The 16,319-nt window shown below is 36.0% G+C and overlaps 1 protein-coding gene across 13 annotated transcripts in view; it reads left to right on the top strand.

Annotated features, from left to right (window-relative positions):
• The window catches only part of LOC134843893 (poly(rC)-binding protein 2-like), a 49,347-nt gene extending 34,898 nt beyond the window's left edge, over positions 1-14,449 (top strand). For 7 of the 13 annotated variants that reach the window (XM_063860222.1, XM_063860218.1, XM_063860220.1 and 4 more), the window contains exons 4-12: positions 1,248-1,364; positions 1,600-1,725; positions 2,008-2,136; positions 2,458-2,754; positions 3,035-3,289; positions 3,584-3,808; positions 4,111-4,160; positions 12,332-12,454; positions 13,360-14,449. In XM_063860222.1, the coding sequence (XP_063716292.1) occupies positions 1,248-1,364; positions 1,600-1,725; positions 2,008-2,136; positions 2,458-2,754; positions 3,035-3,289; positions 3,584-3,808; positions 4,111-4,160; positions 12,332-12,454; positions 13,360-13,768 (1,731 nt within the window). In that variant the 3' untranslated portion in view covers positions 13,769-14,449. The other 6 variants (XR_010162622.1, XM_063860228.1, XM_063860225.1 and 3 more) reach the window with 6 other exon arrangements.
• The last annotated feature ends 1,870 nt before the right edge of the window (positions 14,450-16,319 follow it).

The raw sequence follows: 16,319 nt of genomic DNA, 5'->3' as shown, positions 1-16,319 counted from the left end.
TCGGTCGATGAGACATTTTTCATTGAAAATTGATAGTTTTTTGACACTGGAAACGTTTTTAGGAAATTTTGAAATACAATTTCCATATAGACAAAAATAGCTCACTGCCCATTTTTTAACTTTTAAAAAACACAGTCAAGAAGAAGTTCAGTCAACCCTGGCGTCGAAACGGTACCGCGACAACTCCTAACAAAGTCACTCAAAATTTACGGAGAGCGGCAACTCACAAAGTGTTAAAATCAGATAAATACGGGGCATTGGTTTGTACCGACGGCTCGCTCCACTGCGCTTATATCCAGAACAAATGGTATAATGCGCGTGAATCAGTGTTTGTCTCCAGTCTAGATTATGATTAAAAAGAGAACGTTAATCACCTTTTATTGCTGCGAGCTGTCGCTTTCCTTAAGTATTGCGAGTTATTTTTTGTTGTGAGTTGTGTTATGCGATTATAATAGATGAAAGTTGGTAGCAGTGAAAAAATAAGAAAAATACCTCTAAGAACGAGCGTTACATTCTGGCCTGTAGGCGAGAGAAACGCATAGCTGATCAAGGATAACCGGTTGCTGTGCAAGTAGCACAGAATATTCCGACCTGTTCCTAGGAACAACAAAAAAAGTTCTTCTAATTATCAAGTTCTATAAATTAGTGTCGTTTTTTGTATGTGGTGTGATGATAAAACTATACACACGCGTAAAAAGTTGGTAAATTGGGCATAATCGACAACGGTTGCGTTAAAAAACCAACAAAAACTTGAAAAAATATCGAACTACCCGAACAAAATTAAAAAAAAACTTTTGTAATATTTTTTTTGCCAGGGAAATGCCAAATATAGCGTTTAAAACTGATTTTCGTTCGGAAACACCAATTTGTTTTAGCCTAATTGACCAATTTAACAAATCATCACTTTATTCATTCTAAATAAGACGAAAAACCAAAAATTTGAATCCGGTTTTTCTCGACACTGGGAATTTTTTCTTGGAAATTTAAAATTTCGTTCGAATCACGACTGAAAGGGCTTTAATATGTATCACTCAACCTAGTCCGATAATTATTTGTGGTACCTGGTTTTGCGTGTAAAGCAAAAAAAAAAAGAAAAACTAAAACATACCCGATTACAAATTTCTTCCCCATTTTCAATGGTCGCAACAAAAATAGAGCAAAACTTGGTTATCAAATATACATACGTAATTTAAGTATGTTGAACCAGTCAGTTTTGTTATGTGGTCTGAGCTCTGGCTTTGTTGCAGAGTGGAGCTAGGATCAACATCTCGGATGGTCAGAGCATAGAAAGGATAGTGACATTGACTGGAGCTAACGAGTGCCTGAACAAAGCTTTCGCCATGATATCATACAAGTTCGAAGAGGTGAGTTCAATTCCAACAGATTCCTGTATAACGATCATCGTTTCTACCATATCAGGAAGAAGCATGATGCAACGAGGCTTGAGTTTTTTTTGTTCAATTGATGCTGCTTGACATTTTTGATACTAAAAACTAACTGAATAAAAACGTTTTGCTCAAAGTGTGTTTGTAAGAATTATGCTAAAAACGGTTGAAGTTAGATATATCAATATAACTTGTGGTTGTTGTTGTGTTTCAGGACATGAGTGAGGGTCTCACTGCAGACTGTCCCAAACCCCCGGTCACACTCAGACTCATAGTGCCCGCATCTCAGTGTGGATCCATCATCGGCAAAGGCGGCTCAAAGATCAAGGAAATCAGAGAGGTAACCTTTATTACAGTTATATAAAGACTATGCAGTTTGATTTAAAAAAAAAAACAGAGACAGAAAAGATTCATCCAATTTGAAGAAAACATCTGAGGGCTCTCGAACTTCCAAACGTCTTCTGTGATCAATCCCGCAACGATTCTGTTCAAACGTATCTAATATATTCAATCGCATACATTGAGCGCTTTGATTTAACCAAGATGCAACAACTATGGTAAAAAAAGTATACAATTTAATGAAAAAAGAGCATCTGATCGACTTTTGGGCTGTTTGTTTTAGCACACTGGCTGTACGATCCAGGTGGCAGGCGACTATCTGCCCCAGTCGACCGAGAGAGCAGTCACTATCTCGGGCATGCCGGAGGCCATCACCAACTGCATCATGGAGATATGCAAGATCATGGCTGAGGTCACACAATTAGTTCACTGTCACTCTATACGCAACTGCAATGACATTCATATAAATAATAATAATTACTTAAGAAATTACTTAACATTACTCCAAATTATATCGACACTCTTATTATAATAGTTTCTGGTATCGATTTCCAGTTTTTCGAACAGTTTTCACTGCAAATTACTCAGCTTTACTCCAAAATATATCGACATTTTTATGATAAGAAATTAAATTCTGGAATTTATTTTAGTAATTTTTGAACGTTTAGTAAATAGTTTCTTTAATTTCATGTTATTTTAAGCTTAATTGTAAGTATGATTTTATATTTTCTAGTCCCCTCCGAAAGGACAGACTCTTCCCTACAGGCCCAAACCCATATCCTCCGTAGTGTCTGGCAGTCCCATCATAGCCAACACCCACCCCGCCCTCTCAGCCGCAGCAGCATCGCACCCCTTCGCCGCCGCAGCAGCAGTGGCCGCCGCCGGTGGCAACCCCAACTTCGCAACTGGGGCCATGCATGGGGGAGTGTCGATGGGGAATAACTTCTTGACCTCGCCCTATGGCATTCACCCGGCCAGTGCAGCCGCAACCCATTCCTCCCAGTTCATGCCCAACACCACCCAGAGCGAGGTGAGAATGTTTTCTAAAACTTTTTTGCTCATTTTATTTTATGCTGAGAGGCAAATCATATTAGTGCTTTAGCGCTAAAGTATCAGAAAAAGTAAATGCGAATATTCGAGAATATAAGTAACGATACCTTTAATTTTTTAAATCTAAGATTTTTCTTTTATGCGTTTCTCAACCTGATTTTAAAATAAATACCTTCAGACGTTGAGATAGAGTTCAGATTTTGAAAGTTCAATAAATAGAGTTCAGACGTTGATTCAAAACATTAATGATACTTTTCAAGGATAAGGATGAGACCGAAAATGTCTCTGAACCAAATGCGACCGGCAGCGTAAGTGGAATGTCAAACCAAAATGACATTAATGTGTTACCAACTCCTGATGTCGATACTTCCACCAGTGGTCCTGGCGGACAATTATCAAATTCAGTTCCGTCCGATCACCCGACATTCGACGGATGTTTAATGCTGCAAGAGAACCAAATGGTTCCAAATTATGATCAAGACATTGCAGACTTAGCATACATGCAATCGTTTGAGGTATTAAATGGTCATCCAAATCATGAAGTCATTCATAAAAATCCATTTCATTCAGGCAATTTACATCATAGACTTTTGTAAACTCAATAAGTGATATCTCAGAAAGTCTGATGAAGCCATAATGTAACATCTTACAATAGACTCCAAAATCAAAGGCTAGCTTTAGTTATTAATTCTTTATTGCAACTATGATGCTTTTATCCTGTTGATTTTTAGTATCGTATTTTAATCATATCTCATGTTTAGGTTAACTTTTTACTTGTATTATTTCTTGATTGATGTGTTTATTTCAAGCTGGCAAAGATCCAGGCAGCCCAGCTGTCGAGTTTCTACGGGTCGTTCCTCCAGCCCGCAACTATGATGCAGCTGGGCGCTACGCCCCTCAATACATTCAGTGCAGCAGGGGCGTCCCTTGGGGGAGGGGCTACTGGCCACCAGGGGGGCTCTGGCTCTCCGGGGGTGTCGTCGGCAGGAACCCATTCCACGCAAACTACCCAAGAACTCACAATTCCCAATGATGTAAGTGTATACCACCGCAAGTTTAGTTTTAATGCAATTGATAAATACAATTTTTATAGGAGTAGTCTCCAATTAACTTCCCTTAAAATGGTAGAGAATAAGATACTGAAAAATTACATCGATGCATATTTAATTGTTTCTTTCAAGCTTAGGTCAAACTTCGGTTTTTGTATAATTTTCATATCACAAGAAAACAAATCTAAAAAACATGTTGAACTTAAAACAAAACATAAAAACTGACTGATTATGAAGTTTGCGATTAGTTGGAAATCTGTTTTCATCATGCATTGTTTTGCGTTTAGGTCATCGGTTGCGTAATTGGTCCTCATGGAAACAGGATCAACGACATCAGGTCAGTAAATGTGAACAGGAACCCACTCAGTGTCTAGTATTTAACTGTGTCTAGAGATCTTGGTGTTGTTGTCTTTTAATTTAAAGTCCTAGTGATCGAACCTGTATGGGGTCTTTTCTGCGGAGAGTAACAAATTTGATAGTTTCTTTCTTCTGAAAGTTGGATCATACCGCGTGACTCGAATTAACTCAAACTAATTCAAACCGCTACCAGAAGAGAAAAGCAATTGCTCAAAATGAGTTAAAACATGTAGGTTAATTTTGAATGAACATAAAATGGTTAACAAAGTGTGTTTGCGAGAACAGTACGAGCGTGAGTTCGGGTGGCAGTGCTAGCGGGGCCCCGGGTGGCGCCGCCGGCGAGTGGCATTCGGCCGACGTGCATGCCTCTGCATATCAACATCCCCATCATCATCCCCACCACACGCAACAAAACATAGCAGCCGCTGCTTACTTGAATAATCTCGCAGCCTATCAGTCGGCGGCAATCTACTGGCCTTGGTTTATATCCGCCGCAACAGCTGCGTCCGCATATCAACAACACCACCCGGCTGTCTCCGGTGCCGCCGCGATGACCGCTTATCACAACCAGCATCTTATGGCGACACATCATCACAACAACTCGGCTAATGGTATGATGCAACTGCAGCTCCACGCAACGTCGGCAGGATCCAATAATCCGAACGCATACGCAGCCGAAAGTGCAGGAGTGGTTGCATCGTCGGCTAATTCAAGTTCGGCTAACAATGCATCCTCGACCGTGACGTCGGATTCTTCTACTTGTCAACATTCCAATGTGACAAACCTCACTTCTAATTAAATTATCTCGATGTTACCTTCACACTTTGATGTTTTCCTTCGTTTATCGTTTTTGCTATCATCGTCCTCCTTAACCGAAATATTATGGAGCCGAAAATGTACGATTTCGACAATCCTTTTGAGATGTTCCTTCGATGTTATTCTTAGCTTTGGCTTCTTCATGAAATCATTCGATTCGAATCGGGTCATGAATATTGAAATATCTAATCTTTACTCGGTTAGTATTCATAGATGAAATCATCAAGCAAGCTACTATTTTTGCCAATGGTGCTGATGAAAAAAAAACACATGTCAATCAATGTTGTTTTTGTTGTTTTCGTTCTAAACTGAAGATTAAATGCCTATTACTGCAATTATAACAAGCTGCCTTCAATGTAAATGCAATTTATTTGTTAGAAATATTAATTTCAATGTTCATTTGTAGATTACTTAGTTGTTAATTCGAGTTAATTTATCTTTTTACTCAAGCTATCGAAACTCGTGAGCTTTCTGGTGACCGCTTTACTTCGTATTCTTTCGTTTATCAACGCTGGTCTGAACTACGAAATCAAGACGGTGCTTTCAAGCGAACAGCTGCATACACAATATTTGACTGGTTAGTCCTAAAACTTTGCTCAAAATTTTTTGAAAGTATCGAGAAAAACCATAAAGGTTTGTATGAATGATGTTTTACTGTCAGCAGCGTTTGTATCATTGATCACTTGTTCACTTTTATTGCTTTTCCTTTCCTGTCTGAAGAATTCGCTCCTTCATTTGGGTTTAAAGTGGGTTAAAATCTGCTTGCAGACCTTTGACCTCAATCATTCGTTTTCTCCCTTCTATAACCTAGATCCTGCTGTTAGTAGATAAATTATGAATCATAAAGCTGCAGCAGCCTTTTGCTTCTTTTGAAATGGGGAAGTTATATATTAATTAGTATATTAAAAAGCGAAACTTGATGTTTTGTCCTCAATTTAATTTTGAAAAATCACAAAGGTTTCAAGCAGGGCGGATTTAGGTGGGAGGGGGGGGGGGCTTGGCGGACGCTTCTCCATCAGGGATTCGACTCCAAGCTGACCCAAAGGGTCCCCCCTTTGTACTATTTTGAGATATCCATTTTTGGTGACGGACCCTAAAAATTTTCTGAAGGGGCCTTTGACGCCAATATAAACTAATTTTGAGGGGGGAGCGCGCGCCAAAAAAAACGAGATTTTTTAATCAAAATTTTCCAAAAAATGCCTACTAACGCCTTTTTTGGCCTGTTTTTCAAAGTTTTGCCTGCGGCACTAAAAAATAGGGCGGGTCAATAAAGTCGAAAGCATGAAAGAAGCAAAAATATTTCAAATATTTTATCTCAACTGATTACAAATTATGCCATTTAATTTTCCTAATGATGATGGTGATGATGATTAAACTTGCCTTGATTATTGTTCACAATTCTCTCTCCCTATTTCGTTTACCCTTCTTTTACCCTGTAGCACATATACCATATTATTACTAACTTGGTGTGCCCTCATTTATTACTTATGTCTACACGTGGGATAACTCTTGGATTCGTCGCGTTGTGTTTTATGATCTGTCGGCCTTGTTGCTGTTATACTATCCGCCCAACAATCAAATTCTTTCTCCTATTATTAGTATCCGTTCCCTTATTCTTATGTCTTATTTCGTCCTTTGGGTGCAGATGCGAAACGAAATTGTCTCAGCTCGAATGCAATTGGTCGACCCGACTAACCAATCACATCTTAGTGAGTCGAATGCTAATGGCTGACACAATTGGCCAATGAGATTTCTCCGAGGATCAAAGAACAAAATATATATGCTTTCTGGATTGAAGCTGCATTGGGAATTGGGACCCGGTAGCACGGCCCTGCTAAGCGCTACGTAACTGCCACCCGCTTTTAACCCTCACGCACAGTTTTTGCCCAAACTATTTGTTTTTAGGTTATCAACCAAATAAGCTCAATGTTTCTTTTCAGATGTTTCCTGTTGATTTTAAAAGTTTATTCTGATACATTTTTAGCTGATTAGTTTGTTATCATTTGCATGTTTGACGGTTTGATTTTTTTTGGATATTACAAACCAAAATGTTGATAATTTTAGCGCGAATATTTGGAAGCGAGTAGCTTGTAAGTAGTTTGGCCGACAGCACATAAAACCGAACATAACGCCCCACTACAAACTAAGAATGTTTTCCCGGTCCTAAAGCATATAAGAATTTCAGAGTTCCTTCATATATCCACAAAACCGAAAGTTACAAAACCTTTTTTCTCTTTTTTATCCACTTTAACTATTATTCCACTTTCAGTTCACACCACTTCCAGCAGCCATGAATTGTCCATGACCTTTTACACCTATGGGATACAGGCAGGGTCTAATCCATAACCTACTTCAAAACTTTCAAAGCTTTGCCAACCCCAAACTGGGTTTTGTTTGAAACATACTAAGTGATTTTTTAGCAAGACCATAACTTCAGCCCACTGTATCTGTTTTCATTTTTATCTGAAGCTACACTTGATACTAAAAGAAACGATTGTACGTGATCAATTAATTTTTGTTGTAAGTTTGGTAGTTTTTTGCCGGTTTTCACTAAAAAACAACAATTTGCATTGCATTTCCGAAGAATGGAAATCACATGGAACATATTCTGTGACTAGAAAAATATCACAAAAATTTCAGATGAACTCTGAGTTCTAGTATTTATCATAGTCCAATCAATTTTTATATGACTTCATTTGGTTATTTCTCATGACTCTACAGCAAAATTTTTGTTGCAATTATTTCAGAAGTTATAAACTTTGAAAGTTGTGGCCTTACTAAAAAACCACGCAGTATTTATTAGAATCTCGCATCAGCGCTCGAAACTGAAATAAATATGAAAAAAAAACAAGAACAGTTGATTGCTATGCACTTAGTGGAGAAAGATCCGAGCTCGGTTATCTTTGAAACTTAATTTTAATTTATTTATCGGCGCAATGGAAGCGCTAACCGAAGTTTAAATTAACAGTGACGGGACATAGAAGTTGTAAAGTTTCGATTTAAATGAATAAATTTTTTCTTCATTTTTTATCGTTTTCTCTGCAACTATTTAGAAAAAAAGTGGAAACCTTGATGAATGCTGGATGAAATTAGCTCTAGTTCGTTGGCGGGATCAAATGTTCAGAAATTTTATTTTGAAAGCGTAAAATAGCTGGTGTATCTTTACTGGTTTCAAAGGTGTCCTGGCTGTGGAAAAATCTTCGCAAACAACGCAAATTACTTTTTTTTGAGCAGCGGAAGAGCTTGATTTGTTATTTTTGCCGTGGAAAAACGACGCACAAATTATTGAAAGAGTTACGCGTCAAAAAAGTTAGGTATCACATCACAAAATAACCCTGAATAACGAAATGTCAGATAATTATCTTGTGATCATGGTTATCTTGTGCATAGATTGAAGCAGCCATGATTTTGCAGTAATTGCTGGAAAAGTTCTTTTGCTGGCTTTTTTCATAAAATCAGCGCAAAATTTTATAAATTGAACAGCTTTTTTTAAGCCTGACTAAGCAACTTTTTCCGCGAAAAAGCTACCAAAAAACTAAATTGACCCCATAAGTTCAAATTTATTGTTCTGTTTGCCAAAACTTTGCCACAGTAAGGTTCTTTCCACAGCAACGACAGCTCTCAAACTAATTCTGATGTACCAGCTAATTTACGACTTCAGAACAAGTTTTCTCATATCTTGATCCGACCAGAGCCCTTCAAAAAAAAGTACCTAGCTTTTGTCAAGTTTTTAAACCTTTAATCTAAATAGTAAATAGTTGCAGCGAAAATGACAAAAACATGAAAAAAAACTTTCAATTGTTATTTGAAATAGAAAGAGATTGCCACTTTTGTTTGTACCATGACTGTTTTATTTCTAGCTTCTTTTTCAAAGTTTGAACAATTTTCAGCAAAAATAAAGTAAAACGATGTAATTTGATTGTCAATTCTTCCCTTTATTCTAGTTTTAAGTTCTCACCCAATTTTTTTGCTTGCGATTTTTTTAAATTATTTTAAATGGTTTTGACACTAATTTTAAAAAATTAACAATGGTATATCACCTGACCGTATCGGGCATTTTTTGTGCTACCTAATTTGGAGTGGAGAAAAAGTATAAGCATAGATGCCTGTAGACAAAATTCCTTACTAATTATGGTTCAAGCAGTTATAGATTTTTCAGCACTGATTACTACAATGTAAACAAAAAAGGAAATTTCACTGGAGCTGCTTTTTCATCCCGTTTTTTAACACGTCAAATTGATAGCTCAAAATTGTTTTAAAACTATTTGACACAAAATAAACCGTCTAAATATTACGTTAATGACAAGTTTTTTTTCATCCATCTCGACACGATATTGCATTTGGGCATAAACGTTTGCCGAAAATAAGCAAAATAAAAAGCTCTTTTTTCGAAAATTTTATCAAGCTTTCTGCCGTGAATGGTTTTGCGTCAATTATAAATACAGTTAAAAGATTCGGTGCTTTCATCTCATACGATGTTATTTGAAAATGAAATGCAAATTTATCAATCAAAGTTTTTCAAAACTTCTGAGAAGACACAACATTTTCAAATTTGTCTAAAGAGTAAATTCATTATTCATTTTTTTTTAGTTAACCATGAAATTGATTATAATGTTAAAATCTGGGTTGGAAAATTTTTTTGATGAAATTGAAAAATCAGTCGGTTTGAATTTTGCGACCCGCTGAAAACCCGAGGTTGATATAAGCTATCAACTTGCGTGCAAACAGTTTTATTCTTATTTACACGAAAGTTTGACCCAGTAGCGGATTTAGGGGAGCATAGAGGATAGAGGGCGGACGCCTCATTCAGAGAATCGACCCCTAGCCGACCCAAGTCACCCTTTGGAACTTTTTTTGGGTATCCATTAAAAAATTACTAAAGCCGATTTGACGCCATTATATACTAACTTGGGGGGGAGCGCGCGCTAAAAAACGAAACATTTTTGTCAAAACATTCCACCCACAAGTTTTCGAAAAATGTCCCCAAAGAAATTTAAGCGCAGAAAACTTGGTCAAAATAGTGTCTTTATAAGGCTTTGAGAGAGCTCGAAGAACCAATTTGGTCGGCCTTAAAAAAGTCGAGAAAACTTCAACAAAACCTGGCCATTTTAGACGGGATTTGTATACCATTTGAGTTTGACATGCCGAAAGCTTAAACTCAAAAAATGCGCCACATGTGATATATATTTTGTAGCTAAGTTTATGAAAGTTGAATTATGGACTAGATTGACTATTATTAATCAATTTAAAACATTCACCGGCGCAAAAGCTTTTGTGATATTATTTCAACTTTGAAGAAACTGAGGAAATTATATGCTTGGGTTGCTTTTTTATTCAGATAATTTTTCAAAGAACTTCTGCTGAGTGTGGATATTAATCCTTGAGTATGTACCAGCAAGGGCATGATTATCGCTATTGTAACACCACTCTAGGTCATTTGTGAAATAAGTCTCGCTAAACTGCTCGTTCAAAATTTTGATATAAAAATGTTTAAAACTGAGCAAACTATTTGTAAACGACAGTTACAAAAACGTTTCAAGATGAACTGAGGTAAGCTAATTGGTCATAATAATTCCATGTGCGACTGAAACTCTAACGCATATCTATTCAATTTTTTCAGATCAAGATTCATAATTTACCAATATTTTGTTTATTAAAAATTATTCGAAACCACTTAAAGGGTAGAGGAACATTCAGTTTTTGCACTGATACACGAGCAGTCTTGTTAAAGAATATATGGCCAAATATGCTTTTCAAAAGTGAATTGATAATTACTTTACCAAACACAAAAAAAGTATCAACTTGTAAATTATATGCTGTACGCGAGTGATATGATACAACTAAGAATTAAAAACGTTCAAAAAAACAAGTTGCCTCCAGTTTGTTTATTTTGTAACAATTGGTCTAAGCAAAAAATTTTCAATCAATCTTACAGGGCAGTCGGAATTTTCAAGGCTACACACAGATCCGAGCTGACTTGTTGAAATTAAAATTTAGTTTATAAGTATCCGCTTGCAGTGAAAAAACTGCGGTAAACACAAAGAAGTTATTCATTAGCGTCAAAGCACCTGAATGAATTATCAATTGCCTCTTTGAAACGAATGCCCCTTTCTATACTAGTATAAAGTTGACGAGTTTCAAAAAAGACTATCATATGGTTAGGTTTATTGAGTGGATGAAGATTACAAACTGCTTATGTTAAGGTTTCTAAGACCGAGATGAATTAAAACTAAACTAATTTTCACGAAATTGATTTGTAATTACTTGCGTGTGCAAAAAATAATCAGATTGGTCTCAAAAACCAAAAATTATAGTTAAGCAAAACTAGTTATGCCTTCTTTGTGCTTTAAAAATGATTTTTTTTCCAGATTCAAACATCCAAATTTCATCAAATAGATTTGTCTTTGAAATTTTCAGTCCTAGATTGATTCAATCCAAAAAACAAGAAACATTTTCAAAAATTGTATATATGAGTGATTTTTTTTACATTCGCACAACAATATTTTTCCGAAGGTGTAAATAAGTTTGTCAAAAACGCTCAATTTAACAGCCGAAACTTGATTGAATAAAAAACCAACCCAAGCATAAATATTCCGTACTTTCTTCGAGAGTCAGAACAATAGAAATAGAATTAAAAGAACGAGCGTCAGAACAATAGAAATAAAATTTAAAAATGATTTATTGATGATTTATGTAGAAATGAAGAAATTTGTTATGAATGCCCCCATTTTGGCATGTAGACGTTCACGAAGTCCTCTATCGCAATTCGATTTTATCCAGTGTTGACTGCTGCGCCTGTTTTTGTGATGCTAATTTTTGTATTTGGAACTTGTTTGTGCGTAACAACCAACCCCTTCCCCTCCCCCAACTCATTGAACCTAAGAGTAACACTTTGTTTATTGATGTTAGACCTACGGAACCTCATATTGCATAACCAGAACTGGATTCAGAAAAAAATTTCATAGGAATTTATTGTCTTTGGAATGGTTCTACCCTATTTTAGTCTACAGATACAATGCTTTATACTAGATACTGCATAAAATCAAATTGTAGAACGCTTTTTTAAAAATATTGTTACGAAAATTGAGATTGATAACACAAAATGTGCTCTTTTAGGTTGAGATCGTTTGAAACGCATTTGAAATACATCTTACCCGAACCTCAAACCTCAAGGATTTCTTAGTCTTTCGGCTGTAGAATTTTTCTCCCTTGCAATAAAATCAGTTTCCCTTCTTCACGTTTAAACCTTACTTCACAGTCAAAAATTACCATTCCATACCTTTGTATGTCAACCCCGTGTCTAGTGAAGTGTATAGCGGTGCTGATGTTTTGCAGAAATTCTTCGGGAGCTAGTATAAAAATCTCCCCCATGACGGAGACCTCTGGGCCCGCACGGGTGGTGACCGTGACGGGTACCCAGCAGGCAGTCACCAATGCATGCCACCAAATTGCCACCAGGTAACACACCACCCTCCCCTCCCCTCCTTCGACACTTTCCAACCCCCCAATATCCCAACACCACCTTCGCCACCACCGCCACCATCAATTCGAGCATCTTCATTAAATGTATAGCACCATAAAGCATCCAGCCAGGCCCCAACATGGCCCAAGCCAAATTCAGGAACATCTGGCCTCGATTTTAATGAATTAGTGGCAACTCACAGCAAATAATTCCCAAATCAGAATGCTGCATCAAGATATCATATCATTACCATTTTAGATCATCGCCAACCTTCAACTTTAAAGACCATTTTCAAAATTTTGTTCGGATAGCCGTTCTACGACTATAAATGAAGTTGCGTAAAATATGAGAAAAAAAATGATTTCGTTTTTTAATGTACTTCAATACTCTGGCATAATAGCATATATTGTATGAGTGTGACATTCAACATAACTGCATGGTTCGAAAACTCTACAAATAGCATGATCATTTAAAAAAAATTATCATGACCTTTAAATCGTTAAAGTGAAGGTTCTGTTAAAATAGTAGGAAAAAGATCAGATAAATTTCTGTGGATCTATGAATCTGATCTCGTTAGACAGAGTGGCTACTTACGGCTATTCAGTAGTCAGATTGTTCTTAAAACTGTTACATATGCGCTTAAAATGATGGGTTGTTTGTTTGATTTTATGCACCTTATAATAAGATGCCCTTATAATAAGATGTGCAGTTTGATACTTGCAACGCAAATAAAGTCTTGTCATTTGGAATCTTGTTTAATCATTTGTTCATGAAAGTATGCCAAATGTTTTTGATTGATGCTGCATCTTCATTACCGAAGACATCGCAATACTCATCACTTCCATTCAGAAAAATTTCATCATATGGTTCGATAATTTTGAATTCGGGATTTCTGTTTTAGTCTGGGGATTGATCCATCGTCTTTGACCTCCGGAGCGTTCGGTGCTTCGAACGGCTGTTACGGGAACAACAATGCTTCGCTGCAGGCAGCAGCATTGGCTCTTTCTGCCAATCCTGCTTTCGCTTCAGCAGCCGCTGGTCTATCAACCAATCAGATGCTTCAACTGTTGAATCCTGGTTTCTCTTTGGCTGGTTTTGCGCCTGCGTCAGCCAATCAGATTGCGACATCATCTAATGCGGCTTTTGGGGCGTTCAACCCTTCTATGACTATGACTGGTTCAAACTACGGGCAAGCGCAGAATGTGGCAGCCAGCTTTGCGGCGGCGACTCAAGGGTCAAATCTGGTAAATGTTATGCGACCCAATTTTACGAACCTCAAGAAAGCAAGAAGTGAAGCGGCACCTTACTAAACACAGAATCGAAGTGATTCGACATACTTTCGCCCTGGAGGGAGGTACGCATCATCTCATATTGCGAAAACTAAATGATTTTCAAATTAGATCTTTTCAAGAGTCACAATACTTTATGCTTTAATTTAAACGCCAGTTTAAAAAAACTGTGCAAAATGTTGTGATTTTAATAATGCAAGTTTTGACATTGTTTGTTTTACTCTATTTTTCTAAAAATCTGTTTAAGCTTCAGCGAGGCTCAACATATGCCTACTTATACATATTTTATTTGACTTGTCTGTTTTGAAAATTGTGATTATAATATTGATGTTAAATGTGGCAAATGTTTATTTTTGTGAAAAAAACTATTCACAATAATGGCAAAATCAATTTGTGAAGAAATAATTTGAGAGCAATAATGGTGCAGTGAAGATGCCAAATTTCACGAAAACAGTTTTGATTCGCTGAAGTCAACGTTTCAAAAATCAGATTCGTTCAAATTTTACTGTCTGAGGAAGTAGCGTAGTTAACTGTGCTGATTAGTGTAATTTAGAGATGAATTGGTTCAACTGTTTAAAGGCAATGTACAACTAGTTACATTAATAATATTTTTAATTAATGCAAATTATCTCAATTGATGAAACATATCGCAATCGTTTTCTATTTGTAACTTGTCAAAATGAGCAATATAACTTTGCTTTGTTCGTTTTTATCCTAGAGAAGGACTTTAAGCCTTTGTCTGGAATCCGAATCATGGCAAGTAGGTCTTTAACAGGATTCTCCATGAGAACTGTCGAATTTTTTCATAACACTAAACCATAGTTATTTGCTTTCATTTTGTGGCGAGGTGGAACGTATTAAGTTCCCGCTGGTTTGTGCTGTACCAACCATACAGAGGTATTATAAAAATGCACCAATGGTCATGATTCGAATTTCAGATCAAAAATTTCTAGTTAATTTGACTGTGTCTACACAAAATAGGTCCAAAAAGTCAGCTTTTCAGACTGCAAAGTTGTCATTTAAGCTGAATATAGCTAAAACAAGCTAAAATCAGCTTTGCTGAAACTAAGGTAAAATCGAAAAGAAACAATGATAGCCAGTTTTTTTCCGCGTAGTATGATATCAAGATCTGACGCAAAACTATAATTTAAGCATATTCAACAGATACAATAGTATAGGCAAACAGAACATCAGTTTTCTATGAAAAAAAAATTAAAACAAAAAAAACTTTTAAAATGAACTTTTTCAATTTTTTCCAGAATTTTTTGAATTTTAGAAAAATTGATTCTTCAAAATGGCCTTACAAATCTCCAAAAACTAATTTTAATGAGTAAAATTTAAATTAAACGTAAGTAATTTTTTGTAAACGGCCTAAATTAAGTATAAATAAGCCTGCTCGCTCGCTTTACTCGCTCGAAGTTAGACAAAAAATCAAAATTTCAAAACAATATTTATCGACACTGGGAAAAACTATTTAAAAAAATTATCAATTGTTGTTGGAATCACAACTGAAAAGACTTCAGTATGATATATCACTCAACTCTCTCCGACGACTATTTGTGGTAGCTGACTTTGAGTGGAAACCGAAAAAAAGAAACAAAACTAAAACACACCCGAATATAGAGTTCCTCCCCATTTTTCAAATGGTTGGAACAACGAAAATAAGGTCGGAAGTTTTCATCTTAAGAAATCTTGTTTTCGAGAAACAAAAGTAGTTTTTCTGATTTGGAGCGTATAAGTAGTTACTCAAAATGTAATCTGAAATCGGCTATTTTTCATTCCCAATAACCTCATATGAGCATCAATTTTATGGTGTAACGACTAACGATGGATTTTACACGATGAAGTATGAAAACTAAATATATTTTTCATGGCTTAATTAGTCCTAAATTTTCATTACAACTTAAATTTGCATTACAATCGAAAAATGAGAACAAAAATTTCACTTGGTGAATAAAGACTTACAGGAAAAGGAAAACACGCCCTTAGATACTATAAAAGCCAAAAACTCAATTCACACTACAAAAAGAAAATTGCTTAAATAAAATGAGAAGCACAGTACAATATGTTTGCCTTAACAAAAATGTTACTCTTTTGCTGGTCTAATATATGTTGTTTTAATCATTTGTTTAATCAAAGTTATGTAACAGGTCATTATTTTTCGCAATCTGCCTTTTTGCGAGTATCAAATATAAACTGGCAAAATATCGGTTTGAAACAAGTTTTTGTTTTTCGTGGAGATTATCTGATTGAGCACGTGATTTTCAACTCGACTTCAAATATTTTTTTTTAAACAAAATTGAACTTTTCACAAATGTTTGAATAAAACAACATCGAAAAGCAAGAAAAGTGGCAAATTTTGTGTTTTTTAAGACATAATTAGAATGCCGGACATCAAGCTGACGGGACTTTAAACCGAATCAAATGTACATCTGAATATCCCAAAAAATTGGGTCGTTTCCATAAAATGATTATTTGTAACTTTTGTTACTTTTGATGTTGTATATAGTCTCCGTTGTTTGCATCTAAAATGAGTAATTAATTGCTTTACTTATTTGCTCCGACCAATGAA

This window comes from Symsagittifera roscoffensis, chromosome 4 (genome assembly GCF_963678635.1).
Source record: "Symsagittifera roscoffensis chromosome 4, txSymRosc1.1, whole genome shotgun sequence".
NCBI lineage: Eukaryota > Metazoa > Xenacoelomorpha > Acoela > Convolutidae > Symsagittifera > Symsagittifera roscoffensis.
Note: the sequence above shows the minus strand (reverse complement) of the source record. Positions and strands in the feature narration are given on the sequence as shown.